Genomic DNA, 16,857 nt, shown 5'->3' on the forward strand with positions numbered 1-16,857 from the left:
CGTTCCACCGATTAGATCATGGGATTTTATTAAACAAAAATCATTTTTCAAATGCCCAATTGAAATATTTCTTAATTTATTGTTTAAATATTATTATTAAAATAATTTATTGATTTTGTAATATGTACTTGTCTTTATTAGTCAAATTTATATTGATGTTTGTTATATAGGAAAGCACATCGAGCCTTCGCGCACATCACATACTCTCTTCGTGTGCGTTCCACTTGGCTCTTGGCTTATCGCAATGCGGACTGCGTTTAGCGCGATCATTGCCCGTACAGCAAGCTGAGAGAGAAGCTGCGCCATACGCTGCTGCTGTGTTCCTTAGAGGCGGACTCATGGTTAGTTTGCTCTTATAATGTAATTTTTAGGCTCCATAATAGGAAATAGACTTCATCGTAAGATGCCTTGTTCACTAACTATGTATCGACAACCAAGGAATATAATCACGTGGTTTTATTCTTCGTGTATGTGTTGTAACTTGTAGAAATCATACTTTGCAGACATCTCAACCCGCAAACCCCTTTGAAGAAGAAAAGGCAGAGGCTCGTAGTGGCTCTTCAACGGGCGGTAACAGCCCTGCGAGCGATACGCCGCACGTGCCTCACACGACTCACCTGTCTAACGCGTTACACCCCCCTCAGACGCGCGTCACGCGAGTGCCGAAGGTGAACGTGACGATGTCGACGGCACGAGCCGACTCTTTGTTGTTTGCTTTGGCTGAACCTAAATTACACGTAAGTTATTTTCGGGTTTTTAAAGAAATACCATTCGCTAAAATAATATGACCGTCGTTTAACTGGTGTTTAATTAAACAATTATCTATCTCTTTCTGTCATCATTCATTTGTTATTCGAAAGACGAAGACACAGAATTGACTAACTAATCTAGCTCCAAGCGATATTTATAAGTTAATCTGATAGAGTCTAGGCTAAAGAAGTGTGCAACATGTTACTAATTTATCTAAAAAAATATGTAAAAGATTAACACACCATCGAATAATCTTTTAGGATCCTTTAGCACTTCATCTATGGTGGGCATGTGAACGCCGCGAAGGCTGTGCTCCCCACTTTCCGCCAGAACATCCTCTTGAAGAATTAAGACGTGCCCTACTGGCAGCCCTTTTGTATCACGCAGGATTAAAAGAGCACGCGTTGGCTACTGCTACTGCTGGTAAACATTATTGATACATTTCAGAAGTCAAGGTAACAATAAATTAAAGAATAAACTAGACAAAATGATTTTGCATTACAGAGATGGAAAAAGGCGAAGTAAAACTGTCTCCCGCGATGTCCGAGATCGTAAAAGCTGTGCAACAGAGCAAATGGACTCTAATGCGGACTCGACAACAGCTGTCTAGGGGTTACAAAGAGGTTTGCGTGCTTTTCAATAATCAATACAATCCTTTGAACAAAATACTTTGAAGTTTCATAGACAATGTTGCTATAACATTTCAATATCATTTTTTTTGTAAAATTTGATTAGGTATGTGCGGCGCCTTTAGAAAGGGCTAGGTTTCTCCTGCACGAAGTCCGCGCTGCGATTTCGCCAGCAGTGACGGCATTGCAGTTGCGACCACCATCACGACGTGCGCCAACTGCCAAGAGAATATTCCAGAAGGTGATGCGAATGGCAAAGTCGCCTACCTTTAATAAGTGGTAAGTTGTATTGTGAAAAATAATCAGAGCAGTTTATTTTATTATTAAATGTAGATTTTAAAGACTTTTTAATATTAATAAACCAAGTTATATTTTATTTTATGTCTGCTAGTTTTGAAACAACGAAAGATTTGAGGAATAGACAAAATAGCTTAAGCAAAAGTATGCTCAAAGCTACGGGCAGTCTGTTGCAAGGAGATGCGCTGCTTATTAAATCTACGATTGGAAATCAAACTTGTAAACCAGAAGAAACACAAACAATTATTATTGAACCACCTAAAGTTAACGTTAATTTAGAGTGTGCAGGTGACCTCGGTACAAAAGATACTTACAATATACAAACTAAAACTAAATTGAAAATTAAAGATAAACTTCTTGAGAAAGACCTAAAAAATGCTTGTAATTATGATGATATGAGACACGAAGGTCGTAGTGATTTAAAGGTAACAGAGAGAGATGACGTGCTAGACAAAGACGACGATAAAACTCCTACGAACGAAATTTCGTTAAGTTCAATTAATGAAATGACAGATAATTCAGTCCTTAAAGAGTCGCTGGAGAGTGAGAAACAAGTAATGCTTTTGGCTGACGATTTAAAGAATGAACTTTTAGTTGCCGATGAAGAAAAAGATGATGATAACTCAGAGAGAAATAAATTTGTAAATGCTTGGGTAGCTAAGCTTGCTTGCGAGGAGAAAGGTAAAACATATTAAAATGACATACGATTTATTAATATATCAAAGTAAAATTAAAGTATTCGCTTATACGTATTTTGTATTAGATGATGACATATAGTTAGACGATGCATGGACTGCTTATTTATTCAGTAGGGCTGAATCCCTACTTAGTATTATCGTTTAAGGCAGGACATTCTTCCTTTGTAAGTGCTTCGAAGTACCAAAATATTTTCTATAATTTTTAGATTTATATTGGATGTTAGAACAAGTGACTCCGGAACAACAAAACTTAACCGCTTCAATAATCGACTTTGTTATGACTGAAGAACCATGTGATATTGATATTTTAAGACGAGCATTATACTGTCAGGTAACTATAAAAAATATTTTTAAACAAGAATGTATAAATATTAAAGGTTGCTTATTTAAAATTAACCAATTTCAGGTTCAAAGAGCAGATATAAGAAAAACTGGTTATTCTGTTATTAATAACATTCTTCATTCAACTCAAACTATGTCCGAAAGTATAAAATATGCTGCACTTTCTGGTTTATTGGGAGCATCAATTGCAGATTCCGTACCGAATGCTCCAATAAAACCTTCGATACCGTTAACTATGCCTCTGAATGGCATTGAATCTGTGATACCCTATTTGAAATACATGGTACTGTTAGAAAGGTCAAAGTTGATGGATTACATTCTTATAGAACTTAAAGCGAGAGTCCTAGAGGGTGAACAAAATCAACCATTGCCCTTGAAAATGAGTGCAAACTATGGAGCCCATGCATTATTAAATAGGCCCTCAAGAGCTAGGTATGCAATCAGAAATACTTCAAATTTAACATTAACTTAATTCATTGTTATTTTATTTTTTAATTTTTGTTTAAGGTTTTTAATAGCGCTTCTGTCATTACTTATTGAAGGATGCCAAGGCCCAGAATTAGAGCAATTAATTAATGGTGGGGCTTTGAGTTCTTGTTTGACTCTTCTGAAACAGATCGGAGGAGATACCTCTCAACATTCTTCTCTTATCTGTAATGGTCTTAGATCCAAATGTAAGTATAAAATCTCTTGGAAAAATAATAAAACAGATTTAAGTCTTTAAATCAAAAATTAAGATTAACAAGTAACATTTTTTTTTACTAAGCGGATTGTTTGATCATCTATGAGGACGAAAGACTTGGGGCTAGAGCTAGAGGTGCATCATTGTCGGGACCAGAACTCGCTTCTCTTATGAAAATTGGTACTCGAGTTGTCCGCGGAAAAGACTGGAAATGGGGAGACCAGGTGAAAATTTTATTATGTGGTAAGCTGTAGCTATTTTCATATAAACGAAAATACTATTAATTTGAATTTTAACAGGATGGAGTTCCTGGTGGTGAAGGTCGTGTAATTGGGGAACTCGGAGAAGACGGCTGGGTGCGGGTCGCGTGGGATGCAGGAGGGACCAACTCGTACCGCATGGGCAAGGAGGGCAAATACGATCTCAAGCTGGCGCGCTCTCCATCACCCCCGCCATCCGTGGACGAAACCGTGCAAGGAAATGGTATCCGAAAAATTCACAAATTTCCAATTTTCTTATTCTAAGTTTGTAACAAGTTAGACATTGACAAATAACCAAAAAAAAACAGATTCATATGTACACCTATACAAGATCTGACCCTTTCTATGTCGCTCATTTGTTTTTTTTGGTACTTCTATGTCATTTATATTTTTTATTAAAAAATATTTACTATATTAGTGGAGAATACCGTCGAGTGGTGGCCGGTGAGCGAGGTGCGCTCGTCGTGCACGAGCGCGGTGCGCGCTCTGTGTGCGGGCGCGGGCCGCGCGCCGGCGCCGGGAGCGGCCGCGCGGCGCAACGTGGCGGCGCTGCAGCGCAGACTGCTGGCGCTCGCGCACGCACATGTATACCCTCCGCCCACGGCCTTCGCTGCCCACACACATACGGCACTTGCGCTCTTGAGAGGTATTTAGTTACATGCCTTTGGTTGATATTAAGACTTGTTTGTTTTCTTTGCCTAAGAAGTATTACTTTAATATTTCAGCGAGTGCCCAGAGTCCTGAAATAAGGATTTCGCTGTGTACAGATTCATGGTTCGAGCTCTGTTACAGTATCATCTCTTCTACGGATAGACCAATTTCACAGGATCTCGTATACTTACAGGTTGGGTTTTATTCTCTCGTTATTAATATTTGTTCATTTTATATGGCAACTCATTGTATCCTTGGAAAATAATAACCACCGTGAGTAAAGTCAGCGAGTAATTAAGTTCATATCCTTCTATTGAAAACTCATTTCTTAAGAGCGGACTCTTATCCAAATAAATATTTTATTTTTGCAGATTCAGGCACTTTGGCTTTTACGTCGAGTATTAACTGAGCACACTGGTCCCGCGGAGTGGCGTCGTACCGTGGCTGCGCAACTTATAGCATTAGCTGGAAGACTGTGGCTTGAAACCCACGTAGCTGATCCAGCATTGAGAGCTTATACACATGCTGTGACAGTTGGCTGTCCGGCGGCTATTGACGAAGAGGAAGTGGGTATGTATTGAACAGTACTTACAATAATCATCCATTTATATATGATTTATTGAGTAGTCTTTGCACAAGAGCATCAATCTTTATATTAATTCTACAATTTCGCACGTCATTGAGTAGACAAACATCAAACCTTTTATAATAATAATATTAGTAAGATTTAGTGAACCAGTTACAGCAGTTTGTATTTAGGGATGTAGGATTGATCTTTGTATGTTTCCTTTTCTTTTAATTAATTAATATGACTCATTGAATTCGAGACTAAAAATATACATACATTCAGATAATAGATGGCGTGCCCCAGCCACGGCGAGCTACACGGGAGCAAATTGTGCCGCCATCATTAACCTCGTCAGGCAGCTGCACGCCGCACCGCAGTGGAACGGACCAATTACAGCGCTCTTGCTGGAAAAATTACAACTAGCGGCACAGATGGTAAACACTTTTTTTTTAAGTTTATAACAGGAACAGACTGACGGTGAAATACATCGCCAGCATAACCTATATACTAAGAAATACGAACGTATCTATATAAATAAGTAAAAAACATCAATGTATCTGTCTGATCGGTGCGTTTTTTACTCATGTACTATACTATATAGTCGTTATATATATAATTTTACTGAACTTCCTTCAATACTGTGCATTGTAAACTTTTATTTCGGAATATGGTTTCGCAAAAGGTATCTATGCTTTTCTTACAGATTACAAATGATTGGCATTGGTGGCCACATACGAGTCAAGACTTAACACAAACTATTAAACCATCACCTCCATCTTTAAATAGTTGTTTAATAGGTAAGCATTTTTTTTTACATATTTTACGTAATTTATTCTTTTTGTATTATAATTTTATTTTACATAATTATGAAATATGTTTTCAGCTGGAGGTCTAGGTGTCATAGGTGGAATGGAATGGCGGATTAGACTGGGCCAGCGAGTTTGTGCGGGCTCTCCGCCGCGTAACGCCGTCGTCACTCAGCTGTCGCCTCGAGCGAAGATCACTTTGATCCACGATGATAATACTACTACCAAGGTATATCTATTACGACGGTGATTTAGACACAGAAATTGAAAGTGTTCTATTAGGAATAACATATGTTAACGCGATGGCATTGACTTAATCTATTCTGAATGTTTTAAACAAATCAAAACCTTATTATTCTGTCGCAGTTTATTGTTTATAAATTATCTTGAAATTAAATCGTTATATAAATACTTAAATTTTATTCATTTATATTACTATTCCACATGGTAGTTTAATAATGTAAAATGTTTAAATGTAAAATTATTTTTTACAGTGTGATCTGAATAGCATCCAAAGCGTGGAATGTGAGCGTTTAGCTCAAGCGCTCGGTGGTGGCGAGAGCGCTCTGCGTGTGTGCGCAGCCTTACTTGGAGCGGGACCGCAAGCTTCGCCGATGCATCCACATCATTTGCCCGGTATATTTTTTATTATATAACAGTAATTACAAAAACAAAGATAACAATAAAAAAAACTAACGTACTATAGATTTATTCAGTCATGAAGATGCGCCCCTCCATGTTAATTATTTTTTTATTAAAATTAACTTAACAAATATTCGTAACTTCACGATAAGAAAAAACTATGTTTTTTTTTACAGCTGAAATAGATGTCTATGGTCTTCGACGTCAACAGATGGAATTACTAACATTGTGTGCTGTAAGAGGATTGCTTACGACACGGACTCGCCTACGCAAAGTTTTAATGCAACCACCGGATAACGGAGGTTAGTGTTTAGATTGTTAAAGGAAGTAAAAAATAAAAACAAATGATGTATTAACGACAAACTATTTACTTAGTAAGATGATTTTATCTTTTGTTGTGTCTTTTTTAAATAAATATTTGTTATTATTTTTATGAATAAATTAATTATTAAACAATTTCTTTTTAATAGTTGCAGGCTCGTTAGATAGAGGTTCAAACGTGCTAGGAACAGAAGGCACTTTACTCAGGCGTTTACTTGCACTCGCTACTCGCCCAAGTCCGCTGGCTGCAACTCATTCACCAAAGGATCTCGCAGCTGCTGCTCTGACGATTGTCCAGCAGTTAGCTGCCCATGTTGCAGGTTAACAACAAATATTTTCTACACACACAAAAATAGTAGTTTAATGTTGTACAATTGTAAAATGTTTCAAGATTTTTATAATTTCTTCCTGTAAAACGTTTTATACTAAATTGACTTGTACACAATTATTTTTAATTTTGAAAACGGCTAATTACAGGAGATGACAAAGATTACGATTCTCCGCCAGAAATACCTATCATAGATAAGAGTAACGTTATGCAAGTTTCAATGGGACCTTCAACAAGTACTGCGTCACTCTGTAAGTTACATACTCATAATCTTCTAAAGTCAATTTAAAATTTTAATGTTATAATGAAACCTTTTATATCTAACTTTTAAATATTTATACTTTTTAGCTCGAAAAGATCTCAATACTTGGGCAAACTCAGCCCAAGTCCAACAAGTGATAGAAATGGGATTTTCTAGACACGCTATATATGCAGCTATACAGTCCTTAGGTATGATAATTATTTTCTATATAAATAGATTTTTCTTGTACATCAATTGAAAGTTTTTAATTATGATTGAATTGATTATATTAAAATTTGAAAGACTACTTGAAATACATTTTATAAACGCTACGCCTTTGGGCAAAACACGAATTTTATTTTTCTTTCTCTCAAATTTTTAGGTGGCACAAGTTTACCGTCAGTGGAGTCCCTAGTTGCATATTTATTAGAGCTACCACTGCAAGGGATGGATGATACAGTATTCGAGATCAAACCCACAACATCGAAGCAAGAGAAGAAACAGATACCTTACCGCTGGCGAAGTTGCTTTGCGTCGGAAGACGAATACGCTCAGTATCTATCTGATATTATTACGCCCGGTATGACTGTAAGATGTTGCAAGGCTTATGAAAATGTAAGAATTTTTTACTATAAACGTTTATATATTTAAATTGTAACTCTTCTTATATAAAATATTTTTTTTATTGCAGATTGCATTAGGCGACGTTGGACAAGTTCAGAAAGTTGAACGCGATATTAAACAAAATGTGTTTTTGCATGTAAGTGTTCTGATTTGTTAACTCATTGCATTATAGTCGATATTTGTGGTATGCTGTATGAATGTGGTATGAGAGTGGTTATAATTCTCGAACTTCATCATCTTCACCTTCGTCAGGTGGAGTGGCGCGGGCTGAGTCGCGTGGCGGGCATCCGCGCGCTGCACGCCGAGGTGGTGTCGGGCGCGCCGCCCTTCGCGTCCGGGGACCGCGTGCGCGTGCGCGCCGCCGTCACGCAGCCGCGCTACAAGTGGGGCTGCATCGACCACACCAGCGTCGGGACCGTCACCGGTATTTACATTATTTTCAAAATTGTAAAGCCAACGTACATAAAGACGATGAAGATAATTAAGAAAGTTCGTGTCCGGATTACTCAGCAATGAGTAATTATTATATAATATATATAATATTTGTGTTCTGCAGTTACAAAAAACGCCCGTACTAAAATTGTAAACGTTTTGAAAATTATACAAATTATTTTTTCTATATTATAGATATTATACAAACAGCAAATTAATTTAAACATATTAATATTTAATTTGCAGCGATATCGAGCAACGGTCGAGATTTGACAGTCGACTTTCCTCAGCAGCCTGGCTGGACTGGGCAAGTCAGCGAAATGGAACTGGTGACCGACCAATGTTCGTGCCATACTAACACTGAACACGTCCACGTTCGTCTGATTATACTTAATAGCGAGTTTAACGTGCGATTTAATCTGCCAGCGGAATGGGGCGAGACGGCGGGCGGCAGTGCGGTGGGCTGGCGCGGCGCCGTGCGGGCCGTGCGCGTGTCGTCGTGCCGGCCCGGCGCCGGCGCTCGCCGTCTGTTGGACTCGCAGCCACACACCTACTGGCAGAGCTCCAGTGGCACCGGGCAGGTATGGTTTTGTTATATATAAAAAGTTTCATAAAACCATATTTTTTGGACAAATAACGCAATCGATTGTCTATTTTAAAATGTGTGTGTTTAATGCTTTCAGCATTGGATTCGCGTCGAAATGCGTTGCGGTATACGCATCCGTCGGCTCGGCCTGGGCGTGGCGGGCGGCGCTCACGGGCCGGCCGCGCTTTCCGTGCGCGTGGGGGCCAGCTTTGAGGACTCCGCGCTGGCGCCGCTCGCGGCCGTGCCGTGCACGCCCGCGCCGCCCTCTAGGGACCGTCCGCCGACGCACCTTGCGCAGATACAGCTCCTCTCGGACTGTAAACTGGTATGTGCCTTTAGTTATTCTTAATTATTACATCTACATACTTAAATTTTACAGATAGTATTATCACATTTTTGTAGAATGTAAAAACTAATTATAATAATTTCTTACAGTATTACCCGTGTATAGAAATCGGAATAAAACAAAATCGCAATGTGAACGCCGATTGTCGAGTTCACGGTCTGTATATAACAGGATTCAGACCAAATCCAATGTATACAGAGATATTAGCGGTAAGTAATTTATGAAAAAAACAGCTATTTAAAGAACGTGACATATACCCTCGATATTGAACTAATATTATTTTTTTAGAGTATGAATTTCGTAGCTGAAGATTGGATGGAAAAAGATAACCCAACGGCAGCGGTTACTTCTGACAACAACCCCCCGGCACTTCCAAACGACTGCCCCAAGGTATTGCAACACCAGATGAGCGATGTCAGGCTTTACGGTTCTATCCTAAATTACATACTAATAGGAGTATGAGAAATACGTTGATATATTATAAAATCTAATAACAGCTGCAGATATATCTTGTATGAATTCCTCGCAGGTGTATGTCTGGGGATTAAACGATAAAGATCAACTCGGCGGAGTTAAAGGCTCCAAAGTGAAAGTTCCAGTTTTCTCTCCTGTTTTGAGTGCATTGCGACCACTTCATATTGCAGGCGGTTCAAAGACGCTCTTTATTGTATCACATGATGGCAAGGTATGTTCAATAATTGAATTATTTTAAACTGATCACAGATATAACATTTAATCTATCCTCGACCGCCTTTTCATTTTAAACGACTTCGTTAAATACGTCACACATACACATAGCTCTATTTTTAATGAGTATTTATATATATATATATATATAGAAACGAATTGATTTTCATAAAATCTGCCGGTTCACCTTACACGTCTATCTTCATTTAATAATAAAAAGCAATGTGCGAACTTGTCTCGCTAAGTAAACTATTTAATTATCTGATAAATTAAATGTTCTAGCTCTACGTTTGTGGTGAAGGTACGAATGGCCGCCTCGGTCTCGGACACAGTAACAATGTGTCGACGCCACGAGCGAATCCTTACCTTTCTCATGTGCTGGTGCGTCGGGTCGCCGTGCACTCTGGTGGAAAACATGCTTTAGCACTTACTGCCGATGGAAAGGTAAAATTTATTTATATTCATAAGTAAATTATGAAAACACTAAGGAAACGAAAACACAACTATAAAATGTATATTATATTGTTGTCTCGCTCTATCGATACGACTGCTTAGCTGTCGCTGACGATATCAATCACACAATATCGTTTTCCTTTTTAAAAAACGGTTTATTAAAAAACGGTGTATATATATTTTTTTAATAGTGAAAGCATAATATTTTTATGTTTATAGGTGTATTCTTGGGGAGAAGGGGAAGATGGTAAATTAGGTCATGGAAACCGGATCACACTAGAAGCACCTCGCCTCATAGAGTCGCTAGCGGGAGAAAGGGTAGTGGGTATCGCATGCGGGTCCGCTCATAGTGCGTGCGTGACCGCGCGCGGGCACTTGTATACTTGGGGTCTAGGGGAGTACGGACGATTGGGTCACGGAGATGACACTACACAGTTGTTACCAAAAATGGTAAGCTTAATGCGGTCATAAAAAATATGTTTTGATTCAAGATGATCTCTATCTGGTGAAATTGTAATGAAGCTTTTGTGTATATATTTTGTTCATTAGCCACAATTAATTTTATGACATTTTTAATAACTTATTTTATATATATATAAATATATTAAAATAATATACTAAAATATTTATTTTTCCGTAGATTGAAGCATTAGCCAGTTTCCGAGTAATTCAGGTTGCGTGTGGATCTCGCGATGCCCAAACCTTAGCCCTCACTGCTTGCGGGAAAGTATTCTCTTGGGGTGATGGCGACTTTGGTAAATTAGGTAAAGGTAGTTTTCTAAAACATTAATTAATCACTTTTAAATAAAATTGTAAAATTAAGTTTAATAATTATTTAATTATCTTGTAGGTCGAGGAGGATCGGATGGATGTGCAGTTCCAATGAATATTGAGAGATTGAACACACTTGGTGTCGTTCAAGTTGAATGTGGTGCTCAGTTTAGTTTAGCATTGACCAGAGATGGAGAGGTAACTAGCAAATCATTTATAAACTTTATAATAAAATTTTGAAAGCAATAAAAATACACTTTAATCTTGATTATCGTGCACACGAAATTTCTTCAATAATGATTGATGCTCATAATAATAATTTATCCAGGTATGGACATGGGGAAAAGGCGACTACTTCCGGCTAGGTCACGGCTGCGACTCGCACGTGCGTCGTCCGACCATCGTAGAAGCGTTGCGCGACCGCCGCGTTATTCACGTCGCTGTCGGCGCGTTGCATTGCCTAGCCGTCACAAGCGATAATCAGGTGATATTATGAGTTCTAAACGCGATTACTACAAGACACTGGTATAATATACTCTTAATTGATTTTTCATTCAATTTGATTTAAATTATTATTATGTATTCATTATTTTCAAATAAGACTAACTACTAAATGACGGAATAGGCTGCCAATATTTTTTTCGATTTTACATTAATCTAATGTACTGCCTAAGAGGATTAAACAGATGCAAACAACATATACCATCTACTCTCAATCAACTTATATATACATCATAATATTTAGTCGTAACTAAATATTTTCTTCGCATTGATCTATAATATAATATACGAAAAAAGGAAGTGTGAATTTCTAACCGATTCCGTACCTGGCACAATCGAAGGTCTGGGCGTGGGGCGACAACGACCACGGACAGCAGGGCAACGGCACGACGTGCGTGAACCGGCGGCCGGCGCCGGTGGCGGGCGTGGAGGGCGTGCAGCGCGCCGCCGCCGGCTCGTCGCACTCGGCCGCCTGGGCGCTGCGCCCCGTCGCGCTGCAGCCCGACGTGCCGGCGCCGCACGTCGCTCCGCTGCCCTTCCCGACGCTGAAAGACCCGCTGGGAGCGCATAGCCTGGGTAATATAAATCTACATTATAAATTAGTAACAGAGGGTTAGCCAATTTCAATCGATCGAGGGAGTATCTGATGAGGAGATAAAAGATCCTCTATTAATATATATATACTTATAACACATAATTATTCCACTTTGTTACATGTATTTTAATGTTACTTCCAGAGCTTCGATAACAACTTTGTCGATCATTATGTTTAAATATTTCTATTTTCAATTGACATTCCATGTGTTTAATTACTAAATCTTACAACGGCAAATTTTAAAACAAAATTGAAATTTATAATTCTTTTACTGTTACTAAATGATCTTCACTATTTTAACAATTTTAAATATTTCATAGAAGCATTATTGAGTTCAAATTCAATCGCTTTGTCTGTTAAACCAGCTGATACAGAATTTTATACGTTCCAATCATCCGTACCGTGTAGGCCTCTACTCCGACGAAACAGTAGTAGACGAGCCGCAAGGCCCGCGGCCCTCCCTGGCGGCCGCCGCGCTGGCGCTGGAGCCGCCCGTGGCCGTGCAACACGCGCTGTCTCTCATACTCCTGGCATTGCACATCTCGCAGGTAAAATTCACATAGTGAACACTATTGGTGTTTATAGTCTGTACTTCTTAATTCTGATAGTTTGCTTTATATATTTATACTTATGAATAAGACTTACTTTACTTCATATTAAGTCACCAGACTTAATATGGTAAAAAGACAGGAGACAGAATAAGTATTTCTAATCATAAATTATTTCTCCAAATAATGTTGCCATGTATGTTAAAAACTTACGAAGCTTAAAACAATATCGACTCGTCGTTAACTAATGGTTTTTGGTTAGTATATTTGAATTTTAAATTTAAAAGAGAATCGGTAATTTTTGCTAAAATATATTCTCCGCTATTGCGTTATTTAATAGATTAAATTGTTGTTCAGGCGCGAAGTCTTCTGGTAGAAGCTCTTCGAGCGCACGAGGCGTGTTCGACTGCGGCCCCGGTGGTGGTCGGGCTGGACTCCGAGGATGACGACGTCGAGGCCGACGCACGCACCGGCGGAGGGGAGGCGCCGGCCGATAGGGCTACTTTACCGGTATCTTATAATATTAATACTTATTTTCCCGTAACATCAAAAATGGCAAACGACTCGAAAAAAAGGGAGGTCTAGACTGAGATTCATATTTACAATATATTTCATTTTCATTAGTTTAATTAAAAAGCTATCTTTTTCAAGATATTCTAAGCAATTTTACTTTACGTCAATTCTTGATCTTCCGCATGTATAAATGTAACATATATTTCGCTGAAGTTTAATACAGCGTTGTATAATGTATACTTATTATAACACAGAGCGGTGCTAGCAGTCCACTCAGCGGGTCCATATCATCTCGTCACTCTGCTGTGATGTCCTCCAGCGCGGTGTCCGTGGCGGCTGCCACTATGACAGTACAGCAAGCTGAGGCGCCGAAGGTAATAATCAATAAAGGATTAACATTAAACCTTTTTTTAAGTAATTCACAGTTCGATATTAATTTTTAATTAAATTATTACAATAAAAATTAAAACCTATTTCAATTTCATTAACAAGCATCATCGAAATGCTTATGGTTAAGCTTACATCTTCGGACAACATTGTGTGGACGTACATGGGTATCGTAAAAATGAGACAGCGTTTCGACAAAATCACTATTTTCATATTGTCACAGTAAGTCACTACACCCTGATCGTTGGAGCACTGAGAAGTAGGTACCTAAGCAGGTAGTGTGACCACCAACGTTGTACTCTATACAACTGTACGGAAAATACTCAGATATGTGTGGCGCTTCCGGTGGTAAGCTATAAAAGAAGCCTTACAATGTCCGCCTTAATTTATACGACATATATCTTACTTCTTTTGTACAGTTGGCACTAGACGATTTCACGTCTCAGCTAGGTGAATCCGACGCAAGAGCACTTGTAGATCTGTTGAAGCTTGCTGCAGCAGGCCGTGTCCCTGATTGTAATAATGCGGTTAGAGTTATCACAGATGTTCTAATGGGTGAGATAAAATTTCTGTCTATAAATTATAATGAACTTTTTTTTTTTCTACTATGAATATAGGCGACGAAGTTTATTTGTAGAATATTATTTTCACTGTTTATATATTTGAGACACATTAAGTTGTGTGATAAATTTTCATGCCAATTTGACTCTCACTGCATAGCAAAGATTTCATTTCAAGGGTTATCTCTGCAGCTCTTTGTGCAAGTAAGCCGGCGGTAGCTGATATGGTTGTGGAAGTGTGCGTGTGCGAGTTAGAAGAAGCGGCCGCGGGCGGGACGCGCGCGCCCCCCCACCCCGTCACCGTGGACAGTCCGCATCCATACGCCGATGATACGGATATATCGGGTAATTTAGAGTTAGCCTATTTACTCTAGTGGGGAAAGTACTTACAGTTCGTAAGGCCGAGATGTCGTTATAATAACTTGCAAACCCATAGATGCCAGCGTTATAAAAGTATTACACTTGATTAATAGAACTTTAGCCGATTGGTTAAAGTTTTCCGCTAATTAGATCAACCTTAATTCCTTTACAAATATGAAAAATAAACTTTTAATATTTTGCATTTTGACACTACTTAATATAATGGTTACGAATTAAAACCTACCCTTAATTGGTAGGTGTAGTAAAGATCCCGGGAGCTTCGTCGCTTCGAGTATCATTCGAACAAGGCTGTTCCACCGAGAGAAGGAATGACCCGTTAACGATATCGGACAGCGCTGGAAGGGTCCTAGCGACACGATCGGGCAGAGAACCTGCGGATTGGGCACAGGAGATTGTTGTAAATGGTAAATTGGATGTTCGATATACATATAAAATATAATAATGGCACTAATTTATGTTAAAAGTCATTAGATTCTACTATTCATTTTATAATATTGTTAAAATACCAGTTAGGAATCTTGAAGACTTAATTCTTTTAGGGAATCATACAATAACCTTTATTTAAGCTGTATAAAATGAACGAATAGTTTTTTTATCACGAACTATTATAACATATAATTTAACCTTTAACAGAATAATACTAAGAGTTAGTGTTATTGTTTAATAAAAATAATATTTAGTAAAAGCACATTCTCACTCAAAATAAAATATATCAACTCGAATGTTAATTATTGATTCTATTAACAGGAGTTTTAATATTTTTAAATTCAAAATTTTCTTTACACATATTGTATTGTGTGACAATTATCTACACAGTTTGACATGTAACAATTACTGGCAAGGATAATCAATATTATAATTTAACTTTGCATCTTACTTTAAGGCGACGAATTACGCTGGAGGTTTACCAGTGATAGTTCTGTAAACGGTTGGGGATGGCGGTTTACAGTTCATCCAATTCTACCCTCACACGCACATATGGTGAGTATTTTATTTATTTACTATAGAATTTCCTTTACATAATATACATTTACTATTTTGTTTGATGTAGGAAAGTGGTACAGATAGATACGTGCTATCATGTCCATCTGTGGAATTAGCGTGGAGGTTGCTAGATGGGCCATTGCTGACAGCGATATCCAACGATCATCAGATGGCACCACGATTAGCACAAGCGCTGGCTATTTGTGCGCAAATGCCGACGCTTTGTGAGTATTTGTCATTAATTCTTTATCTTTTATTAATATAAAATAATGTTAGATTTAAATACGTTCTCATTTATAAATGGAAAGCTTTGAAGAACTTACTATAAAATAGTCATAAATTTTTTTGTGACCCCTACAAATGATTGAAAAATCTGTGAAATGTGTATACTTAACTCAATGATATCGCTAACAGCGTGGCGCGGTCGCGTGTGGTGCGTGCGCCGCCTCCGCGGCGTGGTGTGCGGCGGCGCGGGGGGCGGCATGGGCGCCAGCGCGGGCGAGGGCGTGGCGCCGCCCACTGCGCTGCAAGCGCTGCCGCAGCTGCTGCACGCGCAGTACGACCACGAGGAACCAGCGCTACGAACGGGCACGCATCTGCTGCATACGCACTATCTCAAGGTAATCTTCATTAAATGTGTGTGTACCTTTTTCAGTGTATTTATAATTATGGAATAAATGGACCGAAGTGTACAGTATTCCAATTATAAAAGGAAAAAGCCAAATAAACAACATTTGACAGCAAATTGACGCGAACTCATTCGTCGAGAGCTAGATTAATCTATGATATTTACTATGGATTTGCGAAAAATGCCGTTTTATTAGCAAATCGCATGAAATACGTAAATCTAAAGTTTGTTTAGCTTTATTCCTACTTCGATTGGAAAAGGTTATATATTTATTCCTTTATACAGTATTTATTTAATGTATGAGGGTATTATCTTAACTGCATGTTTTATTGTTCTCACAGGAGCTCGCGTGGTTAGCGTGCGGACTCCGCGTCGACTCCCGCGTGTGCAGCGGGCCGGACGCAGCGCGCTGGGCCTGGTTCAAGCGGTACTGCCTGTGCATGCGCACCGCAGACGCGCTCATACGCCGCACGCCGCTACCGACGCCCTTCCTATCCGACGTGCGGAAGCGGCTCATCGATCTGGGCGCGTACAACGCAGACGAGGTCACATCGGATCTACAGAACCCGTGGGAAGATAATACCAAATTTACAAGGCAGCACGACGAGCAACTGCTACATTGGGTGAATAAGTGAGTACTACACAA

General features: G+C 38.9%; 1 protein-coding gene across 1 annotated transcript in view; it reads left to right on the forward strand.

Annotated features, from left to right (window-relative positions):
• Positions 1 to 16,857, forward strand: part of LOC113392418 (probable E3 ubiquitin-protein ligase HERC2) — a 37,245-nt gene that overhangs the window by 9,211 nt on the left and 11,177 nt on the right. Inside the window, exons 25-71 of the mRNA XM_026628847.2 lie at positions 171 to 341; positions 504 to 737; positions 1,011 to 1,173; positions 1,255 to 1,373; positions 1,486 to 1,658; positions 1,771 to 2,357; positions 2,581 to 2,705; positions 2,781 to 3,148; positions 3,224 to 3,390; positions 3,483 to 3,622; positions 3,698 to 3,881; positions 4,077 to 4,304; positions 4,384 to 4,502; positions 4,681 to 4,879; positions 5,160 to 5,311; positions 5,581 to 5,674; positions 5,761 to 5,912; positions 6,178 to 6,319; positions 6,502 to 6,627; positions 6,796 to 6,966; positions 7,124 to 7,225; positions 7,323 to 7,424; positions 7,598 to 7,830; positions 7,907 to 7,975; positions 8,092 to 8,263; positions 8,518 to 8,613; positions 8,698 to 8,852; positions 8,955 to 9,182; positions 9,293 to 9,412; positions 9,492 to 9,593; positions 9,733 to 9,888; positions 10,173 to 10,334; positions 10,563 to 10,793; positions 10,984 to 11,107; positions 11,194 to 11,312; positions 11,443 to 11,598; positions 11,957 to 12,191; positions 12,619 to 12,758; positions 13,116 to 13,268; positions 13,526 to 13,645; positions 14,078 to 14,213; positions 14,411 to 14,563; positions 14,836 to 15,003; positions 15,483 to 15,580; positions 15,651 to 15,807; positions 15,998 to 16,203; positions 16,553 to 16,842. Coding sequence (XP_026484632.2) covers positions 171 to 341; positions 504 to 737; positions 1,011 to 1,173; positions 1,255 to 1,373; positions 1,486 to 1,658; positions 1,771 to 2,357; positions 2,581 to 2,705; positions 2,781 to 3,148; positions 3,224 to 3,390; positions 3,483 to 3,622; positions 3,698 to 3,881; positions 4,077 to 4,304; positions 4,384 to 4,502; positions 4,681 to 4,879; positions 5,160 to 5,311; positions 5,581 to 5,674; positions 5,761 to 5,912; positions 6,178 to 6,319; positions 6,502 to 6,627; positions 6,796 to 6,966; positions 7,124 to 7,225; positions 7,323 to 7,424; positions 7,598 to 7,830; positions 7,907 to 7,975; positions 8,092 to 8,263; positions 8,518 to 8,613; positions 8,698 to 8,852; positions 8,955 to 9,182; positions 9,293 to 9,412; positions 9,492 to 9,593; positions 9,733 to 9,888; positions 10,173 to 10,334; positions 10,563 to 10,793; positions 10,984 to 11,107; positions 11,194 to 11,312; positions 11,443 to 11,598; positions 11,957 to 12,191; positions 12,619 to 12,758; positions 13,116 to 13,268; positions 13,526 to 13,645; positions 14,078 to 14,213; positions 14,411 to 14,563; positions 14,836 to 15,003; positions 15,483 to 15,580; positions 15,651 to 15,807; positions 15,998 to 16,203; positions 16,553 to 16,842 — 7,997 coding nt within the window. The remainder of the gene's footprint in view (positions 1 to 170; positions 342 to 503; positions 738 to 1,010; positions 1,174 to 1,254; positions 1,374 to 1,485; positions 1,659 to 1,770; positions 2,358 to 2,580; positions 2,706 to 2,780; positions 3,149 to 3,223; positions 3,391 to 3,482; positions 3,623 to 3,697; positions 3,882 to 4,076; positions 4,305 to 4,383; positions 4,503 to 4,680; positions 4,880 to 5,159; positions 5,312 to 5,580; positions 5,675 to 5,760; positions 5,913 to 6,177; positions 6,320 to 6,501; positions 6,628 to 6,795; positions 6,967 to 7,123; positions 7,226 to 7,322; positions 7,425 to 7,597; positions 7,831 to 7,906; positions 7,976 to 8,091; positions 8,264 to 8,517; positions 8,614 to 8,697; positions 8,853 to 8,954; positions 9,183 to 9,292; positions 9,413 to 9,491; positions 9,594 to 9,732; positions 9,889 to 10,172; positions 10,335 to 10,562; positions 10,794 to 10,983; positions 11,108 to 11,193; positions 11,313 to 11,442; positions 11,599 to 11,956; positions 12,192 to 12,618; positions 12,759 to 13,115; positions 13,269 to 13,525; positions 13,646 to 14,077; positions 14,214 to 14,410; positions 14,564 to 14,835; positions 15,004 to 15,482; positions 15,581 to 15,650; positions 15,808 to 15,997; positions 16,204 to 16,552; positions 16,843 to 16,857) is intronic.

This window comes from Vanessa tameamea, chromosome 5 (genome assembly GCF_037043105.1).
Source record: "Vanessa tameamea isolate UH-Manoa-2023 chromosome 5, ilVanTame1 primary haplotype, whole genome shotgun sequence".
Classification (NCBI taxonomy): Eukaryota; Metazoa; Arthropoda; class Insecta; order Lepidoptera; family Nymphalidae; genus Vanessa; species Vanessa tameamea.